The sequence below is a fragment of the Tursiops truncatus genome, chromosome 2 (assembly GCF_011762595.2).
Source record: "Tursiops truncatus isolate mTurTru1 chromosome 2, mTurTru1.mat.Y, whole genome shotgun sequence".
NCBI lineage: Eukaryota > Metazoa > Chordata > Mammalia > Artiodactyla > Delphinidae > Tursiops > Tursiops truncatus.
Genome location: NC_047035.1, coordinates 11,115,250 through 11,138,782, shown reverse-complemented (window position 1 = coordinate 11,138,782; position 23,533 = coordinate 11,115,250). Strand labels below are relative to the sequence as shown.

At 39.4% G+C, this 23,533-nt stretch overlaps 1 protein-coding gene across 3 annotated transcripts in view; it reads left to right on the top strand.

The window, feature by feature from the left end:
* The window catches only part of UNC79 (unc-79 homolog, NALCN channel complex subunit), a 201,812-nt gene that overhangs the window by 108,804 nt on the left and 69,475 nt on the right, over positions 1-23,533 (top strand). The window contains exons 24-29 of one of the 3 annotated variants that reach the window (XM_073800093.1): positions 1,295-1,360; positions 9,384-9,670; positions 12,276-12,458; positions 13,036-13,198; positions 15,661-15,810; positions 16,393-17,610. In XM_073800093.1, the coding sequence (XP_073656194.1) occupies positions 1,295-1,360; positions 9,384-9,670; positions 12,276-12,458; positions 13,036-13,198; positions 15,661-15,810; positions 16,393-17,610 (2,067 nt within the window). The remainder of the gene's footprint in view (positions 1-1,294; positions 1,361-9,383; positions 9,671-12,275; positions 12,459-13,035; positions 13,199-15,660; positions 15,811-16,392; positions 17,611-23,533) is intronic. The other 2 variants (XM_033850688.2, XM_073800094.1) reach the window with 2 other exon arrangements.

Here is a 23,533-nt window from a genome sequence, read left to right as displayed (position 1 = left end):
CCCTGGGTGGCTTTTCCCAGTTGCTGGTGAAACAAATCCCCGATCCAGCAGCAGATTGTTTTGAAATGTAGAAGGCAGTTAAGTCCGTTGATGCATGGCATGAGACGCAGGAGAAGCGTTTGCTCCTAAGTCCTAGAATATGAAAGTTTCCACTACCACCATTATAACCTAAGAGCTTCCTGGATGAGACTTTGTCAAGACCCATGGCAACTAAGAGGGTAGAGTGGAACTTTGGAATGCATTTTCTTTTCATGAATGACAAAGCCAGCCAACAAGCTCCTAGAAAACCAATAATAATGGTGTTTTCAAAAAAGAAAAAACAGGCTGATAAGTTGAATTTCTGCCCAACTTCACCAGATAATTTATAAATAAAAACAAACATCATTGCCAACTAAAAAAAGACCATATATACTTGTTTTCTAAAGGTCTTTTTTTATATTGCAGTTTTAAAGAAAACAAAAAATTACCAAATGACTAGATGAACTGTAATGATTAGCAATGGCTCATGAATGACAAATAATTAAAAATTCATAACTAAATCATCATATTAGTGAATAAGTACATTAAATATAATACTAACTTGTAACATTTATTAAATGATTTAATTTTTAAATAATGTCATGTAGTTAATAAAATAACACCATAAAACATATTTTCTTATCCTGTCAGAAGCTGAAATGTTTGTTTTTTCATTGACATTTCTTAGAAGTCAGCTATATGTAACATAACCATTTTTAATCATAAATATGATTTTATTTTTTTTATTGCATTTCTCTCTATTTTATGACAAGCTACGGAAATGTGGTATTTTGAACTTTGGAAGAGTCAATGAAAGCTCTTTAAGCAATCAATGACCCAGCTTTTCAGGGAGCAAAGATAATAACAGATGGCCATTTAAGAATAACCTTTAGCATTGCTAGGCCCAGTGAAACTGCATCAGATTCTAGAAACCAGTAGCTAGATTCAATAAATTACAATTTCTATATGAATTTCCCAGCTCTTTTATAACCTAACTAATCAGTTTGGGATATAAAGTTTATTTATTGTTATTTCTTGTTAATTGATTCACATGACAATTTTGAAGAATAAGAATTGAAGTAACATTAAAGGATGTTCTTTAGATTCAAAGAAAGCCACAGAACTTCTGTGACGTAAACATCTTGTATGTGATGTTAATTACAAATATGAAAACTAAACTTGCTCCTGCTATCCAGTGCAGTTAGCACTGAGTATGTTTTCTAGGCTCAAGTTGTTTTTAATGCTTATTTAAATAGAGTTGTTGTTGATTTTTAAGCTGTGAGGTTGACCAGGCATGAGCAGTCTGCTCCAGCTCTCGGTGGGACACCCGAACAGATGCCAGGTGGGTACTTCTGACGTTGAAGGGCCGTGTGCAAGTGTCTATCACAGGTGGACGAGGTAAAGAATACGATGTCTCTAACTGGACCAGAGTGATGTATTTAGGATTTGAAAGCTCGAAGGGTTTTACCCCTTCGAGATGCTCAAGTGTTTGAGCCTCTGACATGGCAATTCTTTCCATCTTAAAATTGGCAGATGACTTTTGATCCTGTTAACTTATGGTCCAGTAAGAAGCATCATGTTACCTGAGTATGCACTTTTCCCCCGAGAGCCAGTATGACTAGAACTATACCTAGTACTTATATTTGTATGTGTTTTTACACATAGAAATATTATGTTCATATATATCTGCTCTAGGAAAAACATTTCATTTACATTTTAAAAGGTTATACATTTGAACCACCATCATTCACTCATCCCCTTAGCCATTTCCGATTCTTTGCAACTCTTACATGCATTTCTGTCTCTCGAGAAAGGAGGATTTCCATTGTTTAGAGGACCATGGGATCATATTCTGCTTGGTAGAGTGTAACTGTCCTTTGACGTTCTTGATAGATTAACTTATCATGAAGTATCTTAAGGGTTGAAGGGACGCTGGCGAGCCTGTTACAGACTGAATGTTATCTACACACATGATGCCATACTTGCTGGGAAAATTGTGGAGGTTCTGAATACCTGCTTATTTGTCCAAAACAAACCTGGTAACTACCACCTATGTATCATGCTATACAACGTTTGGCTTTTCATCTAAGAGTAGTTTTAAAATAAACTTTTCAGAATGGTACCGATACTCTCAGAAGGAGAGTATTTCAAGTAAGGAGACTTTCAAGAATGTGTTGTAAAAACGATGGTAGAAAGAGAAGCAGTTAGGCGTGGGAGACGAGGGGAAGAGGGAGAGCCCTAAATACTGTGAATGCACACGGCAGATGTTGGCCTAAGTGCATTTTTGCTTTTAAAATTGATGAGAAAAGGGGAGCACACACTTGGCAGAGTCCCTCTACCTTGTTTTGAGCATCACTCGGGCCTCAATTGTGCTGGGATTTAAAAAAAAAAAAGAATAAAAATAAGAATTTCTGATCCTGAGCTTCATTTAAAATGTGAAAATTTCCATTTTCCCTTCAGTTAGGTCTTTTTGAGATTGGTCTTATGCAATTTCATAAGTTACCTTTATCTTACCCTGTCTTTTCTTTTTGTCTTAAGGCTTAGTTGAAAAGCTAGTCTTTGATTATTATTATCCATTTTAACAATCCAACCGTAGGAGTCCTCTCACATCTCTTTGGAAAAACATGTACATATGTTTCTTGAAGAAAAGCCCTTAGGCGTCTAATTGTCCCATCAAAAGTGATCAGATGGAAAAGGGGCAGATAACAGTATTGTTTAAATTAAATATAAAGCTAATGCTTCTGCAAAGATAATTACATGACACCACCATAAGCAAAACTTGCTTAGATTTGGAAACAGGTGGCTCAGCTTATAAGGCAATTTCAAAGTAGCTTTTCATTTTTGCATTATTATTTACTGAACACTGAGTGTTTTAACTTGGAAGCAAAGACACGCCAGGATAATCACAAGATTGTACAGAGTGGTTTAAGATAGTAATTAAATGGAAACCGAAGACCTTGCTATTTAACGAACATGCTTTTGTTTGGTACAGGTAATGAGCTCCTCTGTGCAACACCTCTTATTGATCAGGCCTGAAATAAAGCAGGTGTCCTTTAATTATGCAGCAAGACTTAATTTTAGTTGCTCTTTAGGCTGAACTTTTGGACACTGGATTTACAGTTTATGGCTCTCTGATCTTAGCATTTACATATTGCCCACAGCAAATTTTGCAGCAGAAATGCACTTGTATGGAGGGTAAACTCTGCAAGGCTACTGAAGAGTTGCATTCCTCTGTGACTTTGTTTTTTTTTTTGTGGTACGCGGGCCTCTCACTGTTGTGGCCTCTGCCGTTGTGGAGCACAGGCTCCGGACACGCAGGCTCAGTGGCCATGGCTCACAGGCCTAGCCGCTCCACGGCACGTGGGATCTTCCCGGACCGGGGCGCGAACCCGTGTCCCCTGCATCGGCAGGCGGACTCTCAACCACTACGCCACCAGGGAAGCCCCCTCTGTGACCTTTATGAGTCATATCAAAGGCCTTTGTGCATATAAGTAAAATTCATAGACTGTCATAGCTGAAACGTTAGAGATATGTTAACATTCTCATTTTCCAGAAGAGGAAACTGAGGTTCCCAGAAAGGAACAAGTTTCACAAGCTTGTTGGTGACAGATCTGGGTCTCAAGCCCAGATGTCTTGATCTCTCTTGCAAGGCATGTGTGGTAATGCTAGCAGGAGCTCAGCACCTTCATTTAATCCCAATTGATGAAATATACAATTTTACCTGCTAGTCTGAATTTGGTATAATTATAATTAGATATAAGCTGTTTTTTCACTGATGCTGTGAGAACCAGGAATTCTTTGCTTTTGGTGATTCAGAACACCTGTTGAATATTAATTGAATATAATGCGGCAGTTATGGTAGGTTACCATTGGACCGTACTGGAAAATTGGTATCAACCCCATGTGATCATGGGAAACTTAGTTATATCTTCTTCCTCATCCCCTGGGATGAATAATTAAACAATAGTAGGTATATAATGTTAATAACGACAATAGCACTTTATATATGTATAGTACCTTTTTATAAAGAGTGTTTTTAATGCAAATCATCTAATTTCGATTTCACAACAACTCTGCATATACATAAAGTATTATTTTTTTTCCACTTTACATACAGACAGGAAAACTGAGGTCCTGGGGGACTAAGTAACTCTGCTTATATAATTTGCTCATGATCACATATAACTAGTTAGTTAGATAGAGACTGATACTTGAGTCCAGGAGACTTTATTTGCTTTCTTTCCACTACAGCTTCTTCTCAATAAATTGGTCTTAGGGTGTCCCTGCCTTGGGGTACGTGAGGACACCAGTCTTATCAGGGAGCTGACTTGGGCACTCAAGCTCCAGTGTGACTTAAGCCCATGAGTGTCCAGACCAAAGGACCTTTCCTGACCAGGACTTATAGATTGGTCTAGAGCTATCCTAATCCCTAAAGGGACATATATACTTTCAATTCTACTCCAGCCTGCAGAGAAATCTTGAGATCTCTTGGTCTGAATTTGTGTCAACAAGAGAAGGTACCCAGTACTGGGTAGCACTGGTAAAACTCTCTTGTATTTCCCGCCTCCCTCAATGTCCAGCCTAGAATTCCAAATTACTTCTCTTTGGGCTCTCGCTTTCTTTCTAGAGGTGGCTTACATTTCATGTCTTCACTAACTTGCAAAATGCCTGTTGATCATTAAGAGCCAATAAATCAAAGAATTCAATTGTTTTTATAGGAATGACCTTGATTGAAATGATAGTTTCGGAAAACGACAGTTTCTATTGACCAAACACTTATTGGGCACCTGCTGTACTAGAAAATATGAAGAATGTGAAGATACATCAGAAATTCTTGTACTCTCAACTTGCTTATAGTCAAGTAAGGGAGATAAAGTATGAACAGAGGTGAACTCTCATCTCATGTGAAAGTGATAGTACTATAGGATCGTTCACGTCAAATGCAGTGGGAGGAGAGCTGGAGGGAACAAGGAAGGTTTTGTGGACAGGTGACTCAGCCAGGCCTAGACAGGTGGATAGGAGGTAAATGCATGGTGATAGGATGTGGGATAGGAGAGGCAAAGGCAGGGATGGGGAGCACATGAGGCTATGCAGCTAGTAACCGGCCCCAGCGTTACGGCCCTCCTGTGGCTCTGTGCATAAGAACAGAACTGCTGTGAACGAAGCCTTAAGTTGTTTTAATGAGCCACGGAGACCAGTGAGGCAGTGTAGTTAGAACTACCAACATAATGCAGACTCATTTATAGTGCTTGATCGTTGGTTTCTCTGGACCAAATGCAGAGTAAACTCATAGAAACTTCCTTCCACTACCTAATTGTCACTTGTCGGCTTGACAGAGGGGTCAGTGAGTCGACTTACAAAGAGGAATGTTCCCTATTTCCCTACCCACTTCCTTGCTGTTTGGGGACTTCATCAGGTTTTTGCCCATGTAGAAAAGATATGAAATATTTATTTGAATTCAATGCACTTTAAACATATACGAATTATGAGCATCTACTATATATCAAACACTGTCCCGTATTCTGTGAGGGATGTAAAATTGGATAAGACATAGCACTTGCCTTCAAGGAGTCTTTGTTCTTACAGGGGAAATACAGCAAATGGATAAAAAAAAAAAAGTTCTGCCTCGCATAATAGTTATTTGCCACATGAGAGTTGGGAAATGCTAAAGGAAATTTTCCTGCACTCTTTCCCACCCATCTTCCCTCCTTTCTTGTTTTTGGAGATGTATAGATTTAGGGACCCCAGTTGCTGAGAGGAGGGTGGGCATGTTAATAAGAATGGCTTCTGGGGACCAGATCCATAGGATAAAGTTGGGGGTGCGGGTGGAGGACCACCGTGCAAGGTGAAGAGAGCATCACGAGCAAAGACACCAAGGTGGGAAAAGGCTGGCTCCGTTCTGAGATCCAGGAGTAGCCCCGTGAGTAAGACTGTGGAGCATTTAGGGTGGAGCAATAGGAGATAAGTCTGGAAAAGCAGATCCTGGTCCTGCCTGGTTTCACATCTTCTGAATAAATAAAACTGTATTATACCGTGGCGTTTCAATCAGCTGTGCCACTCTCTGGACAGGTTATGATGGACCCGGTCCATGTTAAAGTGAGGGTAGGAGTAGCTCTGCCCCCATGATAATAAAGATTTTTACATTTTTCTTTACAAAAATGATAAAATCAAATCCCTTAACCTGTTAAATCTCTGTAGTTAAAACAGATATAGGAATTTCACAGACTAGAATTCAAAAGGAAGTGTTTTAATTGTCACATTTAGAGAAAATATTATAGGCATTTAGTTTTAAACTGGAAATTTTATATCTTTTATAGATAACTAAAATAGTAATATTGTCTTTATCCATAAAGAAAATTTCAGCTTTCCTAGGCTCATTTTTCTTAGGGATTTGATTAAGGTAACTTTTCCTGATGAAGAGTGGTGTCAGTCACATGCTTACACTATTTTTAAAGAAAGACAATGTACAAAGCATAGACTTGCAAAGCCCACACTTGGAGGGGTAAATTATTGGAATGAAAAGAGATTTCTTTCACTTTATGCAAAAAGTTCCATTAACTAGTTCTTTTTTCAGTACATTTAATGGTTTGTGAAAGATCACTCATTACTGGCTATTCAGGGAAAGCAAAGAGCAGCAAACTTAAAGCTAACCACTGCAGATGGATGAAGATGAATCCAAAATGAGGATGGGGCCTTTGTGAAATGATACTTAGTCATTAGGAAAATATGATTTGATGGGAAAAACTAAGGTTACACACTTTTTTTTTTTTTTTTTTTTTCCTGGTACGTGGGCCTCTCACTGTTGTGGCCTCTCCCGTTGCCGAGCACAGGCTCCGGACGCGCAGGCCCAGCAGCCGTGGCTCACGGGCCCAGCCGCTCCGCAGCACGTGGGATCTTCCCGGACCGGGGCACGAACCCGCGTCCCCTGCATCGGCAGGCGGACTCTCAAGGGTTACACACTTTTAAAATGAATGTCTACTTGCAATGGGGCGAAGAGATTTGAAATATTTAAACTTGAAGCCTGATAGTTTATTTTCTAGGCTTGAACTAGATAGGAGGAAATAGGGAGCCGGTGTCCTAGCTGGGCCTTGTCTGGATCTCCCTTTCTTCTGTTTGAGTCCCCTAGACTCTCAGGGCTAAAAAACAAAGTTGCATCTCCTTCTCAATTCCTCCTCAGTTCCATTTTTAACTTTGGAGTCAAGCCAGTCTAGACTTGGAGGTGGCTGAGCAGGGCTGAGTGATACATGCTCTCCTAAACCTTGCCCCCCAGAGCTAAAACGAATTGAGGAATGAAGCTATATCATCGTAACAGCCATTGTTTGCTGCTACAATAACACTGAACCCTGCAGGTAACCTAGATTCTCACACTTGTCACATTCTTGGCCCAAGCTTGCCCAGAGCAATACCCTCCTGCTAGTTGTAAAGTAATACTCTGATGGAAAAAAAAAAAATCAAGACTAAATATTTTTCAATGCTGAAAAGATAGTTCTTTAAACTTTTAAAATAAGGATTTGGTCTGATCTTCTATTTCAGACATTTAATTTAATTATACAGTAATGCTTTACATTTATGACCTTTCGTGAAATAGGGTGTTCCACATGAATTGATTTTTTTTCCTGATGGGTCATGCATGCCTAATAAATAATGATAATAGTAACAATTTATTGACCACTCTCTGCATGTGAAACAGTGTAATAAACAAATCCTTAGGTTTTATTTGAATAATTTTTGGTTAAAACTTCTCTAAAGTACATTGCATACATTTATTCCTTCATGAACAGACTCTATGAGACCGAAAAATGATGTTAATGTCCGAGAGTCATATTGAAGTTTGTTAGGTGATTTCCCCTATACTAGAGGTTCTTAGACTTAGTTGATTCTGCTGCCTCTTCACTCATTGTCAAGTATCCCATCTCAGTGTATCACTTTTGAAAAGATCAACATTCTTCTGATCATCTTGGGAAAACTAGACAACCAAGCATGTAACCTTACGTGCAGTTCTAAACTAGTAAATTTGGAATTTGACATTACCTTCATGCCACTACTTCAGAGAAAGTGTTTAGGCTTGAGACAGCTAATTTCTGTGGTCTCCAGGAAACGTTTCTTCTATCTTGCTTCTCTTGGCTGGTCCTAGAAGACTGAGATTTTTGCCAAATTAGTTGAGGCGTTAAAGGAAATAAATTACTACCTAGCTCTTGGTTGTATCCTGCATGCCATAATTAAAATGGATAGAATCAAAGTTTGGTTTGTAATGATTTGTAACCAAAGCTTGTCATTATTTAGAACGTTTCCTCTCAGGATGAGAGATGAGAATGCTGGTGTGTGGGTCTAACCCACCAGGCAAAAACTTTGTTTCTAATTTAGAAATTCTCATGTGGCTTGTCAAAGGAAGGACAAGAATGCATATAGGGTATTTTGAATAAGGCCCAAAACATAAACATAAATATGGAAGAGCAAATCTCACTCTTCCTTCCCTCTAAGTCCTAAACTAAACCAGATCAGAAAAGGCAGAAAACAAGGGGAGACAGGGTATAATTTCTGACTTTGAGAAATAACAGAGAAAGTCAATGTCAGGGACCTACTCAGATATAATTATTTGTTAGGTTAAGAGTAAGTCAAGGGCTAAGGTTTTTTTTCTTTCCATGTGAACTTTCAGCTCACCTTCATGTGGTGTTTTTCTCTGTTTTTAAAAGTTCATGCTTCTTTCTTTCTGTCTGTGCCCTCCCACCCCTTATATGTTTCTCATTACATACAGCAGGGCTTATAATTTGCTACTTCTAATTTTGACTATATCATTCAAAGAGTACACACTGCTAATATCTTAGGATTTGGAGAAGAAAACTTTTCTTTTTGCATCAGCTGATATTTGAACGTAACTGAATTGAGATTATAATTTAGACAAAATAACTCAATGGATGTTTTAGTCGCTCAGTAGATTTTAGGAAAATGATTTTTGTGGTTATTCTTACACGCTTACTTTACAAAGCTGGAAGGGAAACTTCTCTTTATTAGTGAGGATAAAACTTTGCCAAGATATTCAAAAATTTGCTAAATGCAAAGTTTGTGTAGGTATTTGTCTTGCTGTTTGAAGATAACTTTGCTTTATAGTGTCTCCTTTTTTTTTTGCATTCCCTTATTCTTCCCAAATTACTTGGTCGTTGTAATTTCCACCCTGGGACCAGTGCTTTGCTCAGTAGGCCATATTGTGCCTTTAAGTTTGTCTAGAGCAAACCTTTCAATATTTAGAGGCTTTATCGATATAAAGAATGAAATAAGGTGCTATGGTGCTTCATTGATCAGTGAGTTTTTAGTGTAAACTTACCTGTGGGGGAACCACCCACCGATGGCCTTTCTTGTACCGACAGGCCAACAATCCCCTGAGAATGACAACACCATCAAGGACCTGCTCCCTGAAGATGCTGGGATCGACCACCAGACAGTGCACCAGCTGATTACCGTGCTCATGAAGTTCATGGCCAAGGATGAGAGCAGCGCTGAGTCAGACATCAGCAGCGCCAAGGCCTTCAACACGGTCAAGCGGCACCTGTATGTCTTACTTGGCTACGACCAGCAGGAAGGTTGCTTCATGATTGCACCTCAAAAAATGCGCCTGTCAACTTGTTTTAATGCGTTTATTGCAGGAATTGCCCAAGTAAGTGTAAGCTTTCAGGAGTCATGCCGTTAGGCTTTTAGTACAAACAAGTCATTAAATTCCATTTAGCTGACATTGGTTAAGTGTAAAGTTTTGCACAAGTTACTTTATTAGGCAGGGGTACGTGGAGGACGTCAACCGCCTGATATCATAAAGGGAGTTGGGGATTTTGGGGGGTAAAACGTACAGAAAACTTAGCATTTTAATCTTTTTTTTTTAACATCTTTATTGGAGTATAATTGCTTTACAATGGTGTGTTGGTTTCTGCTTTATTAACAAAGTGAATCAGCTATACATATACATATGTTCCCATATCTCTTCCCTCTTGCATCTCCCTCCCTCCCACCCTCCCTATCCACCCCTCTAGGTGGTCACAAAGCACTGAGCTGATCTCCCTGTGCTATGCGGCTGCTTCCCACTAGCTATCTATTTTACATTTGGTAGTATATATAAGTCCATGCCACTCTCTCACTTTGTCCCAGCTTACCCTTCCCCCTCCCCGTGTCCTCAAGTCCATTCTCTAGTAGGTCTGCATCTTTATTCCCGTCCTGCCCCTAGGTTCTTCATAACCTTTTTTTTTTTTCGATTCCATATATATGTGTTAACATATGGTATTTGTCTTTCTCTTTCTGACTTACTTCACTCTGTATGACAGACTCTAGGTCCATCCACCTCACTACAGATAACTCAATTTCGTTTCTTTTTATGGCTGAGTAATATTCCATTGTCATTTTAATCATTTTTAAGAGTACAGTTCAGCGGCAGTAAGTATATTCACATTGTTAGGTAACCATCACCACTGTCCATCTCTAGAACTTTTTCATCATCCTAAACTGAAACTCTACCCATTAAACAATAAAGAAGTGTGGAAGTTTTGTTTGTAGGTTTTTTTTTAAAAAATCGTTTTCCTTTCTTGGCTGCAAGTGGAGAGTTGAGTTAATCACCCAACTTACTTCATGTCGCCTTATCATCATTGGCTTTTTTCATGTTTCTCTGCTACTTCTAACTGCTGTATTATACATCATGGTATACATATTCCATGATTTAACTATCCACTCCCCCAGTGATGGATACTTATATTGCTCCCAACTCCTCACCACCCTATACAGATCAGCAACGAACATTCTGTACGTGCACCTTATTCACCAGTGTAAGAATTCCTTTGGGATATGGGTCCAGGAGCAGACGTAACGGATCATTGGGTATATATATGCCTAATTTGACCAATGTTACAAATCTCACTGTCCGAAATGGCTGTCCCAATCTGCGAAGGGTGTAGAACTTGGGGCTAGACAGAAATGGATACGAATTTCAGCTCTGCCACTGTTATTAACTGTTAAGCATCCTTGCTTCTTTGCTCAGTGGTAATAGATTTTTGGGGGAAAGATTAGAGACAACATATTGCAAACGCCTTAATCAGTGCCTATCTCATGGTAGGGAACCATCACCATCAGTGATGGTAGCTGTTATTATTTAGCTCAAATAGATCGTTAATATAATGAACACAGAGAAGCAAAGGGGGAGCAATATGTATGTCTCTTGCTGGTGTTGATAACTAGATGAATCTCCACTAATACTCAGCTGTCTATGATGGAGAGAGAATACATCATTTCAGATACCAAACTTTACCTCCCTTCCTCCCTCACTTCTCTCTTTCTATATTCACATTATGCATATTTATTTTAGATATATAAGAAAAAAATTAAAATGCAAATCTCCAGGAAACCCATGACAAATATAACTTACTAACATTTTGGTGTATGTCACTGGCTCCAGATTTACATACATTCATATATACATGCATACATACATATGTGTGTATATGTATATGTGCACATATTTTTTTATAATAATGGGATCATTTATACATACTGATATATATATGTGCCTGATGTGTGTATGAATATGTATATATATACATATATGTATCTTTTAAACCTAAAATTTATTATGAAGTTCATATCACGTAAATAAATTTGTACCATGTTCCATTTAATGGCTACACAGTATTCTGTTGTCATATAAACAATCTTTTATTTAATTCCATATTGTTGAATATGGAGGTTGTTTTCAATTTGTGGTGGCTATAATGCTGGATATCTTTATGCATACATCTGGGAATGCCTGTCGGATTATTTCCTTAGGATATATTTAATTGCTGTATTAGAGGCTATGTGCTTTTTCCTACTTCTGAATACATGTTTCTAAATTGCTCTCCTGAAACATTGAGAAATACTCTTGCTAGTGGTGTCTGAGAATGCCCATTTCCCTACATAATTACCAATACTATGTGTTTTCATTGATTCTAGTTTAATTCTAGTTAATAGTTTAATAGGACATTTCAAAAGATAAAATTTATTTTCAACAGATAATTAAGTAGATAAATTAAATAGGTAAGTAGATTAAAACTATTTAAGTTACAAGTTATTAAATTTCTTGTGAGCTAGGATTTTTCCCCCTCTATATGTACTGGCCGTTACTATTACTATTTTGTGAGATACCTGTAAAATATTTCTCCCGTGTTTTGATGGTTCAAAGTTTTCCTTTTGGCTTATAAATGCTCTTTATAGTTTTCCTTCAGTTATTACGTTTTTTCCTATTTCAGGTTATGGACTATAACATTAATTTGGGAAAACACCTTCTCCCCTTGGTGGTTCAGGTGCTCAAATACTGCTCTTGTCCTCAACTACGGCATTATTTCCAACAGCCACCTCGTTGTTCTCTCTGGTCCCTAAAACCTCACATCCGGCAGATGTGGTTGAAGGCCTTGCTTGTCATCCTTTACAAGGTGAGTTGCTGTAGTCACTCATTTTTTGGGTGGAATGATTCTCTTAGCGAGAACATTTAAGAGATCTCTGTAGGATAGTAATTTGACCTTCAGAGGAAGATGCATGATACACAATTAGTGTCAAGAAGTAAAGAGCCATTGGAATGAAAATAGAAATGTAGACCATGCCAGTGTATACTCCAAAATGCTTAAAGCAAAATCTGATGAATATTGATCAATAATCTCTCTTTATGCTCAGAACCTCATATCTTATCTATATATTAATTATTATGTCAGAAAACAAGAAAACTATTTAAAATTGTATTCATACACCAAATGTTTATGCCAGGTAATTTTCTTGAAAGGAATTATAACTACAAAGTGGCATGCATTGCCATCCATGATTTGGTGCAAGACGAAGGGAATACAGTCCCTTGTCAAAATAAGGCCATGATAAGAATTTATGTTTCTGCTTTTCTATATTTTTCTTTTTATTATACCCAGAAGAGACTGAGAGGAATATCTAGCAAGATCAAGTGGAAAAATTTACCCTTCAAAATAACCATTTATATTTTTCTCCCTCCATTTCATTGAGCAGTATCCATACCGAGACTGTGATATCAGCAAGGTCCTGCTGCATCTGATTCACATAACAGTCAATACACTCAATGCACAATATCATAGCTGCAAGCCCCATGGCGCGGCAGGACCTTTGTACAGTGACAACAGTAACATAAGCAGATACAGCGAAAAAGAAAAAGGTACTTTACATATCTCAATTCTGTCTCAAACTTAGCTTGCATACGTAATACATTTCTGGACAATGTTTTTCTTAGATGATAGAGGAGCCCCCCCAGCTATCATTCTGGAGTCAAAAAATGACCTACTGCTTCATTAATTTTCCAACTTTCCCATGAATGTTGCTGCTTTCATTATTTAAAATGAACACTCAAGAGAAATAATTGATATGCTTCTAAAGCCCCCTTCATAAGAAATCGTGTTTTGTAAAAAAAAATTGTCTGCTGTTTAGTTAAGGAGGCTTTGTAAACCTTTTCCTATATGTTGGAAACATCTTGCTTTGGACTGTGAAGTAGATCTTGGTTGGCACTCAGTGGAGCCATAATCTTGTCCATCTCTAGTTTGCTCCTGACCTTGTGCTCATAGATTTGAATGGAGCCTAAATATGCTGAAGTGTTTTTTCCTCGCCTCCTTATTCAATAAGAATTAACTTAAGGCAACTGAAATGAAACATTTTTGCTGCATAGGTTTAAATTATTTCCAGTATCAACGCTCTTTATATTGATAGCTTTTCGGCAAAGGAGGCAGTAGAATGAAACTTTAGATAAACTTCCAGCCTGGATGTTTTCAGGTGAGAGCTGAAGAGCCAAGGTGTGTGTCTTTAGTGCATGTCGCAGGGTGACTAGACTCGTAAAAGGTGACATCATCAATCCAGTCCTGGGAGAAAGCCAAGTGCCCCGTGGCCCTTTGTGGTGTTAGTAGATTCCTTTTTGGTGGGACTGCTCTGGAAATGTCTGGATAGGAGGGATCGGAGCCAGTGTTCCACTGTTCATTTATTGCCAAAAGGTCCAAGAGCCTAGGTTGGCCAGAGATAGAGCTGTCAGAACTAAGTTCATTAAGTTCTGGTACCATTCAGATCCTTCCTGAAGAATATCTTAGGTCCTAGTTTCTGGGAAATTAGACAGATTCAGTTGAACTATAGATGTCGTCAATGTGGGCTCAGTGTTTGGGCCAATCCCAGATGAACCTTTCTGGATGGGAGGAGCCATCTTGAAGTCTTTCCGTCTCTCTCATTCAGTACATTTTGAGAATCATTTCCAAGTTATGTAAGGGAAGTTACACAATGATTTCTTCGAAAAACTGTATTTTTCAAAGGAGAGTATTTTTAAAAAGGAAATAAATTAAACAGATCATTGTGTTGATAGGCTTCCTCATCATCGCAGAAGTTCACTGGGAGTTTTGTATCCATTTTGATCATTAACGCTTATTTTTTTATTTGACCAAAAAGATTATTATGATTACTTTGTCTAACATCTACTGCTTCAAATTTCATTAACTTATAGAATCTTGTGTTTTAAGACAGGATTGGTCCTTAAAACTTAACCCTATGCTGGTACTCCCCTTATACTCAAGAAGTCTTAAATAATCATAATCACACCTGAGGCTCATTTTGTCAGATAGGTAGATATAAATATAGGCCAAATACTATGATTTCAGTGATGTTCAACTTGAAGAGCAGGCTAATTCCATTTACTGTGGTATTAAATGCATTTTTGTAGCCTTTTCTCTTGCTGCTTTGTACATGGCTTTGGCTTTTCTAAAGGATGCAAGAAGAAAATTTATTAAGTGGACTTCATGGGTTGCGAAATAGCAACCTTTTCCTCATTACTGTGTTTTTGGCTTTCTCTTTGATTTAAAAGTAGCCAAATGTGGATAGAAGAGAACATAGAAACAAGCTTGATAGGACTCTAAGTGACCAGTTTGTTTATGAGGCCTCAGGACCATAAGAGTCAAAGATTCTTTCTGGGATTCATAATAGCTACCTGTGGCAAACTCTTACTTTAATATGGGGAAATGTTATTTTCTGTTTTCTCTTTCCTTTGTTTATCAGTCCATAATCATTTGTGGAGCTTTTGAGACGACCGGTGGCTTTTCTAAGCTTTCTCTGTGTGTTGTGTGTTTCATTGCCAAATTTAGAGTACAGTATTTTGCATTCACAAAGTTTAAGGTGCATGTACTGTTAGGCTGTGTCTACGCCAGTTCTCAAATTCCAGGAAGGCATATGTTTTTGGAAGGGGCAAGATCCACTCATTTTGTTAATTTTCTTTTGCCAAATCAGCCTGAAAATTCACCCAAAGCAGGCACATTTAAGCAGTGTCCCAGGTTCCTGACGTGTATTGGTTATCTGGTTTTAAGTACATTGGAAAAGTTTTCCCATGAGGGTCCTATTGGGATATCGAGATGCCTGTCTTGAAAATGCTGCCCACTGTGACATGAAGTATGAGGGGCAAACTTGTAACAGTTGCTCTGTTCAACGCATGAATAATTTGACACCTGAATGAAATGCCAAGCCAGGCTAGACTTGGGCTGGTTTAGAACCACCCCAGGCTGTGTTCCGTAATGCTTTCAATGAAATGCTTGTGTAGATACAGCCTAAGAGAGAATAACCTCTTAAGTGTAATTTTGACTTTCTCTCCCCAATTAGAAGAAGATAGTGTTTTTGATGAATCTGATATTCATGATACACCTACTGGACCCTGCAATAAAGAGTCTCAAACTTTTTTTGCAAGATTGAAAAGGATAGGCGGCAGCAAAATGGTGAAATATCAGCCGGTTGAGATGAATGTTCAGAGAAGTATGAATTTTTTCCTCTTAGTAGTTTTATGCAGAAATGTTGTACTCTACCATTTTTGGGGGGTGAAATCTCAATTTTATTATGTTACTACACATTTTTAATGCCGTTGATTTGATATGTATGTATGCACAACCAGTATATATATATATGCACTTATATATATACGTGAACTGACAGATACATCATTAACGTCATGATCGTCTTAGAGGGCCATTGCTTGATTTGATTTGTTGCAAAATGTTTGCTTCTCTTCCACACAATTTGAATAAAGTTTCCTAGATCCGCCTCAGCCAAAAGCGATCCCCTCTCCTGTGCACGAATGAACAGAGCTGAGGAATTATCCCGAAGCCTGGTTTCAGAAATAAGATCTTAAACTGCCTTTTGGGGTTCTCTCATTCCAAAGTTTTCTGGGTTTTGAAATTAGAATGAACCTTATGAAAATGTGGCCGGGAAGTCAGTTTTACCTTCCGGTAGAGCTGGGATTATGATTATGGTTGATGCCAATTGTATGCCCAAGTTTGAGGGGAAGAGAAAGGTGACATCTCCAAGTAAAATAGTACTAGCTTTTTCTGTTTTAATCAGGTGAAATAGAACTGGCCGAATATAGAGAAACGGGTGCATTACAAGACAACATTCTACACTGTGTGAGAGAAGAAAGCATTCAGAAAAAAAAGCTGCGCTCTTTAAAACAAAAGTCTCTTGACATAGGGAATGCAGACTCCCTCTTGTTCACACTAGATGAGCACCGTAGGAAGTCCTGCATAGACCGGTGTGACATAGACAAGCCTCCAGCCCAAGCTGCTTATTTCATGCAAAGACAGCATGACCATGGACGGTCTAGACAGAACTCTGCTACGAGGTCTGACAATGCCGAAATCCCCGAGAACCCAGCTCTGGAAGGTTTTCAAGAAGCTCGGAGGCCTGTAATACCAGAAGTTAGGTTAGACTGCATGGAGACATTTGAGGTGAAAGTGGATTCCCCACTAAAGCCTGCTCCCAAAGAGGATTTAGATCTGATAGACTTGTCCTCAGATTCAACATCTGGGCCTGAAAAACACTCTACGCTCTCAACATCGGACAGCGACTCCCTTGTGTTTGAACCTCTTCCCCCTCTCCGAATAGTAGAGAGTGATGAAGAGGAGACCATGGACCAAGGGGACGATGGTACCTCTGGTAAGGATGCTGCTTCCTCTCCCTCCATCCGCAACCGCCCCTCTGTCCTCAGCCTCAGTACGACGCCCCTCGTGCGAGTAAGCGTGGAAGACTGTTCCAAAGACTTTTCTCCTAAGGACTCAGGAAATAACCAGTCGGCGGGTGACAGGGACCCCCCTCTCATAGCTCTGGAAGACACCACGGACTCCGAAGAATTATCAAAGCCTGAGGAGCTGCAAGGGTTTTCCTGTGGCAGCCCGCTCACGCTTAAGCAAAAACGAGACCTCTTTCAGAAGACGCTTGCTCTCCCTGAGATGTCACTGGACGATAACCCTGAGCCCAGCACTGAGGAAGCGAAGCCCGGTGGGCTGATGCCAAGTTCAGGGGCAAAAACTGTCCTCCTCAAAGTCCCTGAAGATTCGGAGAATCCAATGGAAAGTGAGAAGCCAGACGCCAGTGCTGAATCAGACGCAGAACAGAACCCTGAAAGGAAGGCAGAAGAGGAGGGAGCTGAGGAATCTGAATTTAAGATTCAGATTGTCCCCAGGCAGAGGAAACAGAGGAAGATTGCGGTCAGTGCCATCCAGAGAGAGTACCTTGACATTTCCTTCAACATTCTAGACAAATTGGGAGATCAGAAAGTTCCAGGTGAGCGCGTCTCTCTTCTTTCTCCCAGCCTTACGTTCAAGTTTCTGCATTTTACTTGTTAGGGTCTTGGCACTGATACGCATCAAACTCTCAATTTTAAAATGTCAAGGAATGACATTATAATTGCTTCATTATCACTCTGAACCCTTCGTGCTTACTGGAGTGTGTTGGATTCAGATGTGGTTCTATTGGCTCCATAAATGTTTCTGTATTGGTTGTTTCTAAACTCTGCACTCAATTCTTGATCATCCTTGACAACAAGAGGCAATGACTAATTCATATCAAGACATTCCAAGTATCATTTTCGTTTTCCTCAAACAGCAAAAGTCATTAATTGAACTCTTATTGCTTTCTTTTTTTTCCTGCTATACTTTAGTGAATTGTGATACAGCTAATATATCATGAAGGGCTAAAATAAAGCAGAGAGTGCTTGGAATGATTAAGAATTGACTGTATAGTCATTTAGGGTCTATACTGGTTACATATTCTGAGCAAGTATCAGCAGTCTGGCAGACATTGTGTGTCCTCAGGAACCGAAAAGAGCCCAGTTACAACCTAGACTCTAATCCGTGGTCACCAGTTGATGGTGAAGTTGTTATAGTACGAGCACTTCCTGCCTCAAATGCTGTTTCTTGTGTTTCCTTGGAGGCACTGTTTCCAAGAAAGATTAACTTGAAAAAGTGACAAGCTGGTAGTCCACCTCATCCTAGAACACAGTTCTCTTCTCTGTTATCATAATACTGATCAGAATGTTGCGTCATTTCTCAGCCCATATTTAAAAAAAAAAAAAAAAAAAAAAGAATGTGAATCTCTAGAAAAAATGAGATTGGCCAGGGATGATTATTTTAGTAGATCCGTGGACTACAGAACATTGAGCACTGGCAGAAATCTTGGGGACCTCTAGTATAATCCCTCATTTCCTATAAGAGGACACTGACACTCGGAGGAGGGGACGTGCCCTGCCCCAGGTCACACAGCACTTCTCCCCCACTCCATAACAAAAGCAACTCCTCAGAGAACAGGCTCAGCCCTTTTATTTGCCCCGGGCATTTCCTGAGCTTTCCAATTGTTCTCTACTTCATAGGACAGAGCTGTGTACCTTCAAGGGGCTCTGTAAAAACTTGTCAAATGAACATTAATGTATTTGGAAAAGGCCATGCTCCAGCCAGGCAGGGGGAAGAAAAAGATTCTCATAATAACAAGAAAGTGTAAGAAGGTTTCTACGGAAACTGGGACACCCTTTTATTATTTGGAGCCAAGAAAATTGTTGCATATAGATGGAGCAAAGCACTGACCTAGAAACTACAGAGGTCTATAGGTGGGTATATAAGAAACCATATAAGGTCTGTAGGGTGGGTATATAAGAAACTATATGAGGTCAGTAGGTTGTATATATAGGTTGTATATAGGTTGTGGTATGTGTGTTTGTGTGTGTGTGTTGCCTTCTTTATTCATCCTTATGTCAGGTTGTTCCCCAGGCTACCAGGGAGGAGATTGGTATTATATTAATATATTTGTTACCAGAGCAAGAAGGAAAGTATCTGACAATTAAGATGATATGTATTTAAAATTTTTATAATATAGGTTATACTGTCATAATCATTTTATATCTGCGTAGTGTCCCACCTGCCACAGACATGCAGAGCTACCCTTCCTTGCTGGGTGTTGGAAGGAGGGCCATGTGCTCAGAGTAAGACTCAGGCTTCCCCAGACCTTCTTGCCTCTATCAGTCATAGTCAGGGGAGGCCTGGACTCACAGCCTTGCCATTGCTAATTGCCTCGAGTCTGCCAAGTCTAATGGCATTGTGTACTTTCCTTCTGTTCATGTCAGTCCCTGCAAGAAGCTCCAGATCACCCTTCATCTCTCTCACTCTGATTTCCATAAGGCCTTGCACATCTCCTGTCCAGATCCTTTCTCCCACCTTATCGCAATTCCTGAAGCTTTTCCTCCATCAGAAATTCATGGTCCTTCATGTCCTCTGTTTCCTTTCCCTTCTTAGTCTAATGGAAACCCAGCTGTTCCCTGAGGAAGCGTGTCCTTGGACTAGGGCCGGGGTGTAGGCATCTTCCTTGCTCATCATTTCCCCCTTCAGACCATTCCCACCTTGTCTTTAAAAACACCCAGCGCTGAATCTCTCATTACTTACCCTGACTTTCTCATTTACTGACAATTTTAATTCCTGGCTCTTTTTACTCTTTCCTAAACTATTCCTGTCTTAATTCTTGTTGATGTCAGTATTAATACACATAGTACAGTGTCTTAGTACAGTGTTTTCTGACACTCTGGCTTCTCAGTTCCTCGAATTCGTCTTCCCCAGAGACTTTTTTTTTTCATCTTCCACCCTCACTCAGTTACTTATTCCTATGGTCATATCACAGAACTTGTTATTATCAATAACTGCAGCCTGTCCATGGTGTCAGTCCAATGTCTCCCATTCTCTGATTACCATTTCCTCTCTCTCTGGACAGCACTGTATTGATCCTATTGCCTCTCACTGTTCCTCCCCTTCTTCATGTCTTCCCTTCTCAAGTCAATCATTACAATCCCTTCTTGCCTATATCATTCCTGACCTCTGCTTTTTCAGACTTGCTTGGCTAAACACAGCCCTCATCAAATCTGCCTTTCCATCTACCAACACCTGTACCTATCAGATGAGTGTGGCTGGAGAAAAAAACGCGTAACAATATTGACTGTTCTTATTTTAAATTCATGACCATGAACCTCAACTGGGTCCTTAAAGCTACCTGGCATCACACCGTATTTCCCTGGTCCATTCACGTTTCCATTCTCCTGATTATTTCATAGCTACTTTTCTTTCCAGACTTTCAGTATCTCTTCCTATTTGACATAATCTGAAGAGATTTCCACATCCTCCTACCCCTTCCTCTGCCTCCCTTCCATCAACTGCACCCATACACCTGGCCTTCCTAGCTGGGGCTGCAAGTGAACTGTGTTTTGGTCTGAAGTCAGCCTTTCCACATGTGGACATGATTCCATCTCTCTTACTTACTCAAGGATGTACGCCCAGAAATCTCCCCTCTTGCTCCTCCCTTAGTTTTCTCTAAGGTATCTTTGACTTGAATATACAAACATCATCTTATTTCTCTCTTTTTAAAAAAGCTCTTGATCCTAATTCTCCCCATTATTATCCCATTTGCTTCTTCCCTTTTAGCAAAAAACACCCCCGCCTTTTTATTGAAGTATAATTGACATACAATATTATATTAACTTTAGGTGTACAACATAGCAATTCAATGTTTATATGCATTACAAAATAATCACCATGATAAGTCTAGTTACCATCTATCACCATTTAAAGCTACTACAGTATTGTTGACTATATTCCCTATTCTGTGTGTTACATCCCCATGACTCATTTTATATAACTGGAAGTTTGTGCCTCTTAATCCTCTTCACCTATTTTGTCCATCCCTCCATCCCTCCTCTGGCAGCCACCAGTTTGTTCTCTGTATCTATGAATCTGTTTCTCTTTTGCTTGTTCACTTGTTTTGTTTTTAAGAATCCACATATAGGGGAAATCATAGAGTATTTGTTTTTCTCTGTCTGGCTTACTTTACTTAGCATAATACCCTCTAGGTTTTAGCAAAACTTTTTAAGGAGTTATCTGTACTATCACTATTCCCAATTTTCTCCCATACTATTCTTTCTAAAAAGTACGCATCATTCCTATGAGGCTTCCAGAGTTTACCCAAACTTCACTTGTCAAGGTCACCAGTGGCCTCCACTGCTAAATCCAATGGTCAGCTCTTAGATATTATCTTCTGACTCAATAGTTCACAGAGCTGATCACCCCCACGTCACTTGGCTTCTGGGATACACATTCTCTTGGTTTTCTGCATATTCAGTGGTCACTCCTTCTCAATCTCTTTTTTCGGTTCCTCCTTAACTCCCTAATGAGGGAGTGCCCCAGGGTCTTTGTCCTTGGTCCTTTTCTCAGGCTTGTCTACACTCAGTGAGTTGGTGATGTCATCTACTCTTGTAGTTTTACGTACTGTCTGTATACTGAGACAACTCTGTTAGGTACCTACTGCTGGAATAATGCCATGTAACAAATAAACATACAGATATCAGCAACATATAACAATAAGCATTTATTCAATTCAAGGGCTGTTGGCTATCTGCAGATCAGCTAATCTAGGCTGGACTGGGTGGCCAGCCTCCTCCTGGGACCCATGAAGCCTGGAAGTATTTTTCTTAGGGTGGTGGAAGAGGCACAAGAGAGCAAGCCCCGTTGCACAGGAGCTTGGCAAGCCTTTGGTCATGTTATGCCTGCAAACATTCCACGAGCCAAAGCAAATCACCTGGCTGGAGCCAAAGTCAAGAGGGGAGATACACTCTGCCTCTTTAGTGGGAGACACTTTTACGTTACATGGCAACGGTCATTGATTCGGAGAGGAGTGAAGAATTGGGGCCTCATCTGCCAAAAACTGCATGGGACATACTCATACTAAACAATTTTCTGTTGTTTATCCCAAATTAAATTTTAACTGGGTGTCCTCTTTTATCTGGCCAGCTTAATCTACCTTCAGAATCTACTCCTTCTCACCATCTGCCCTGCTTCCACCCTGGTCTGAGCCATTAACATCTCTCACATAGCCATTAACATCTCTCACATAGCCATTAACATCTCTCACATAGCCATTAACATCTCTCACATAGCCATTAACATCTCTGCCATAGCCTCCTAACTGGGCTCCTGCCTTTTACCCATATTGCCTTCGTATCTGCCCAACGCAGCAGCCACCGTGATCCTTTAAAACACGAGATTATACCATTACTCCGCTTAAAACCCTCCTTTGGCTCCCATTTCTTTCATAGTAAAAAGTCAAGTCCTTTAAATTCCTAAAATGCTTTATGTAGTCCTGATTCTCATTAGTTCTCTGACTTCATTTTGCTTGGTTCTCTCCACATTTCTCCTCTTCAGCCACAGTGGCCTCCTGCCATTTTTTGAACACTCCTTACATTTTCTTACCTTGGGGCCTTTGCACCGGCTGGTCCCTCAGCCTGAAACTGTCTTCTCCAGATACCTGCCTGGCTCCCTCTCTCATTTCTTTTAATTCTCTGTTCAAACGTCAGGTTCTCCATGAGGCCTGGACCACACCCCACCTTTCCACCCCTACCCGGCATCTTAGAATCACTTTCTCTTCTATAAAGAATTATTCTTCTAATATATAATAATTTATTTACTTTTATGTATGTTAATTATTGTCTGTCTGTCCCCACTGTTCTCTCAAAGGCAAGAAATTTTCTCTGGTTTGTTCTTTGATTGTATCCCAAGTACCTAGTAGAGTGGTGGCAAATATTTGATGAATGAATGAATCAATAACATGACATTTTCTTCACATCAGTATAAAAAATTGAATAGAAGAATTTTAAGCTAAGTGTATAGCTCTATTCAAATACTTGTTGTCTTAAACTATATACAAATGGAAGGCTTCATAAAATGATTTACGACTGAGCAAAAATTGCCTGGCTTAAAGAATCTTGGTACACTAATGATTATTAATAAGTATCTTACAGTTATGACGTTTCTTTACAATTAAAGCTACCAAGGATTTTAATAAGCGTATCGAGACCCTAAAAGTCTCAATAATCTGTTAAAGAATTCTTGCCTTTAAGCTTTCTTGTTCTACGTTATCGGTGAGATTATTATGCCAGAGTAGCAGCAAATGTAAACCAGAAGCAGATAAGGGTAAGAGAGGTAATTATGCATGTTTTAAACTTGTGGTTTGTGGAGAATACCTAAGAGAAAAGCAATAGCTTAATCACTAAGGAATTTTTAATGGGTAGTTATTTTTATGCTGTATTTGGAGAGTTTGGGAAACATTGTAACAGTTATACTTCTTTTGTTTCGAAGAAAGTATTTATCTGGCAAATGTATCTATTCAGAAAGACCTCTGA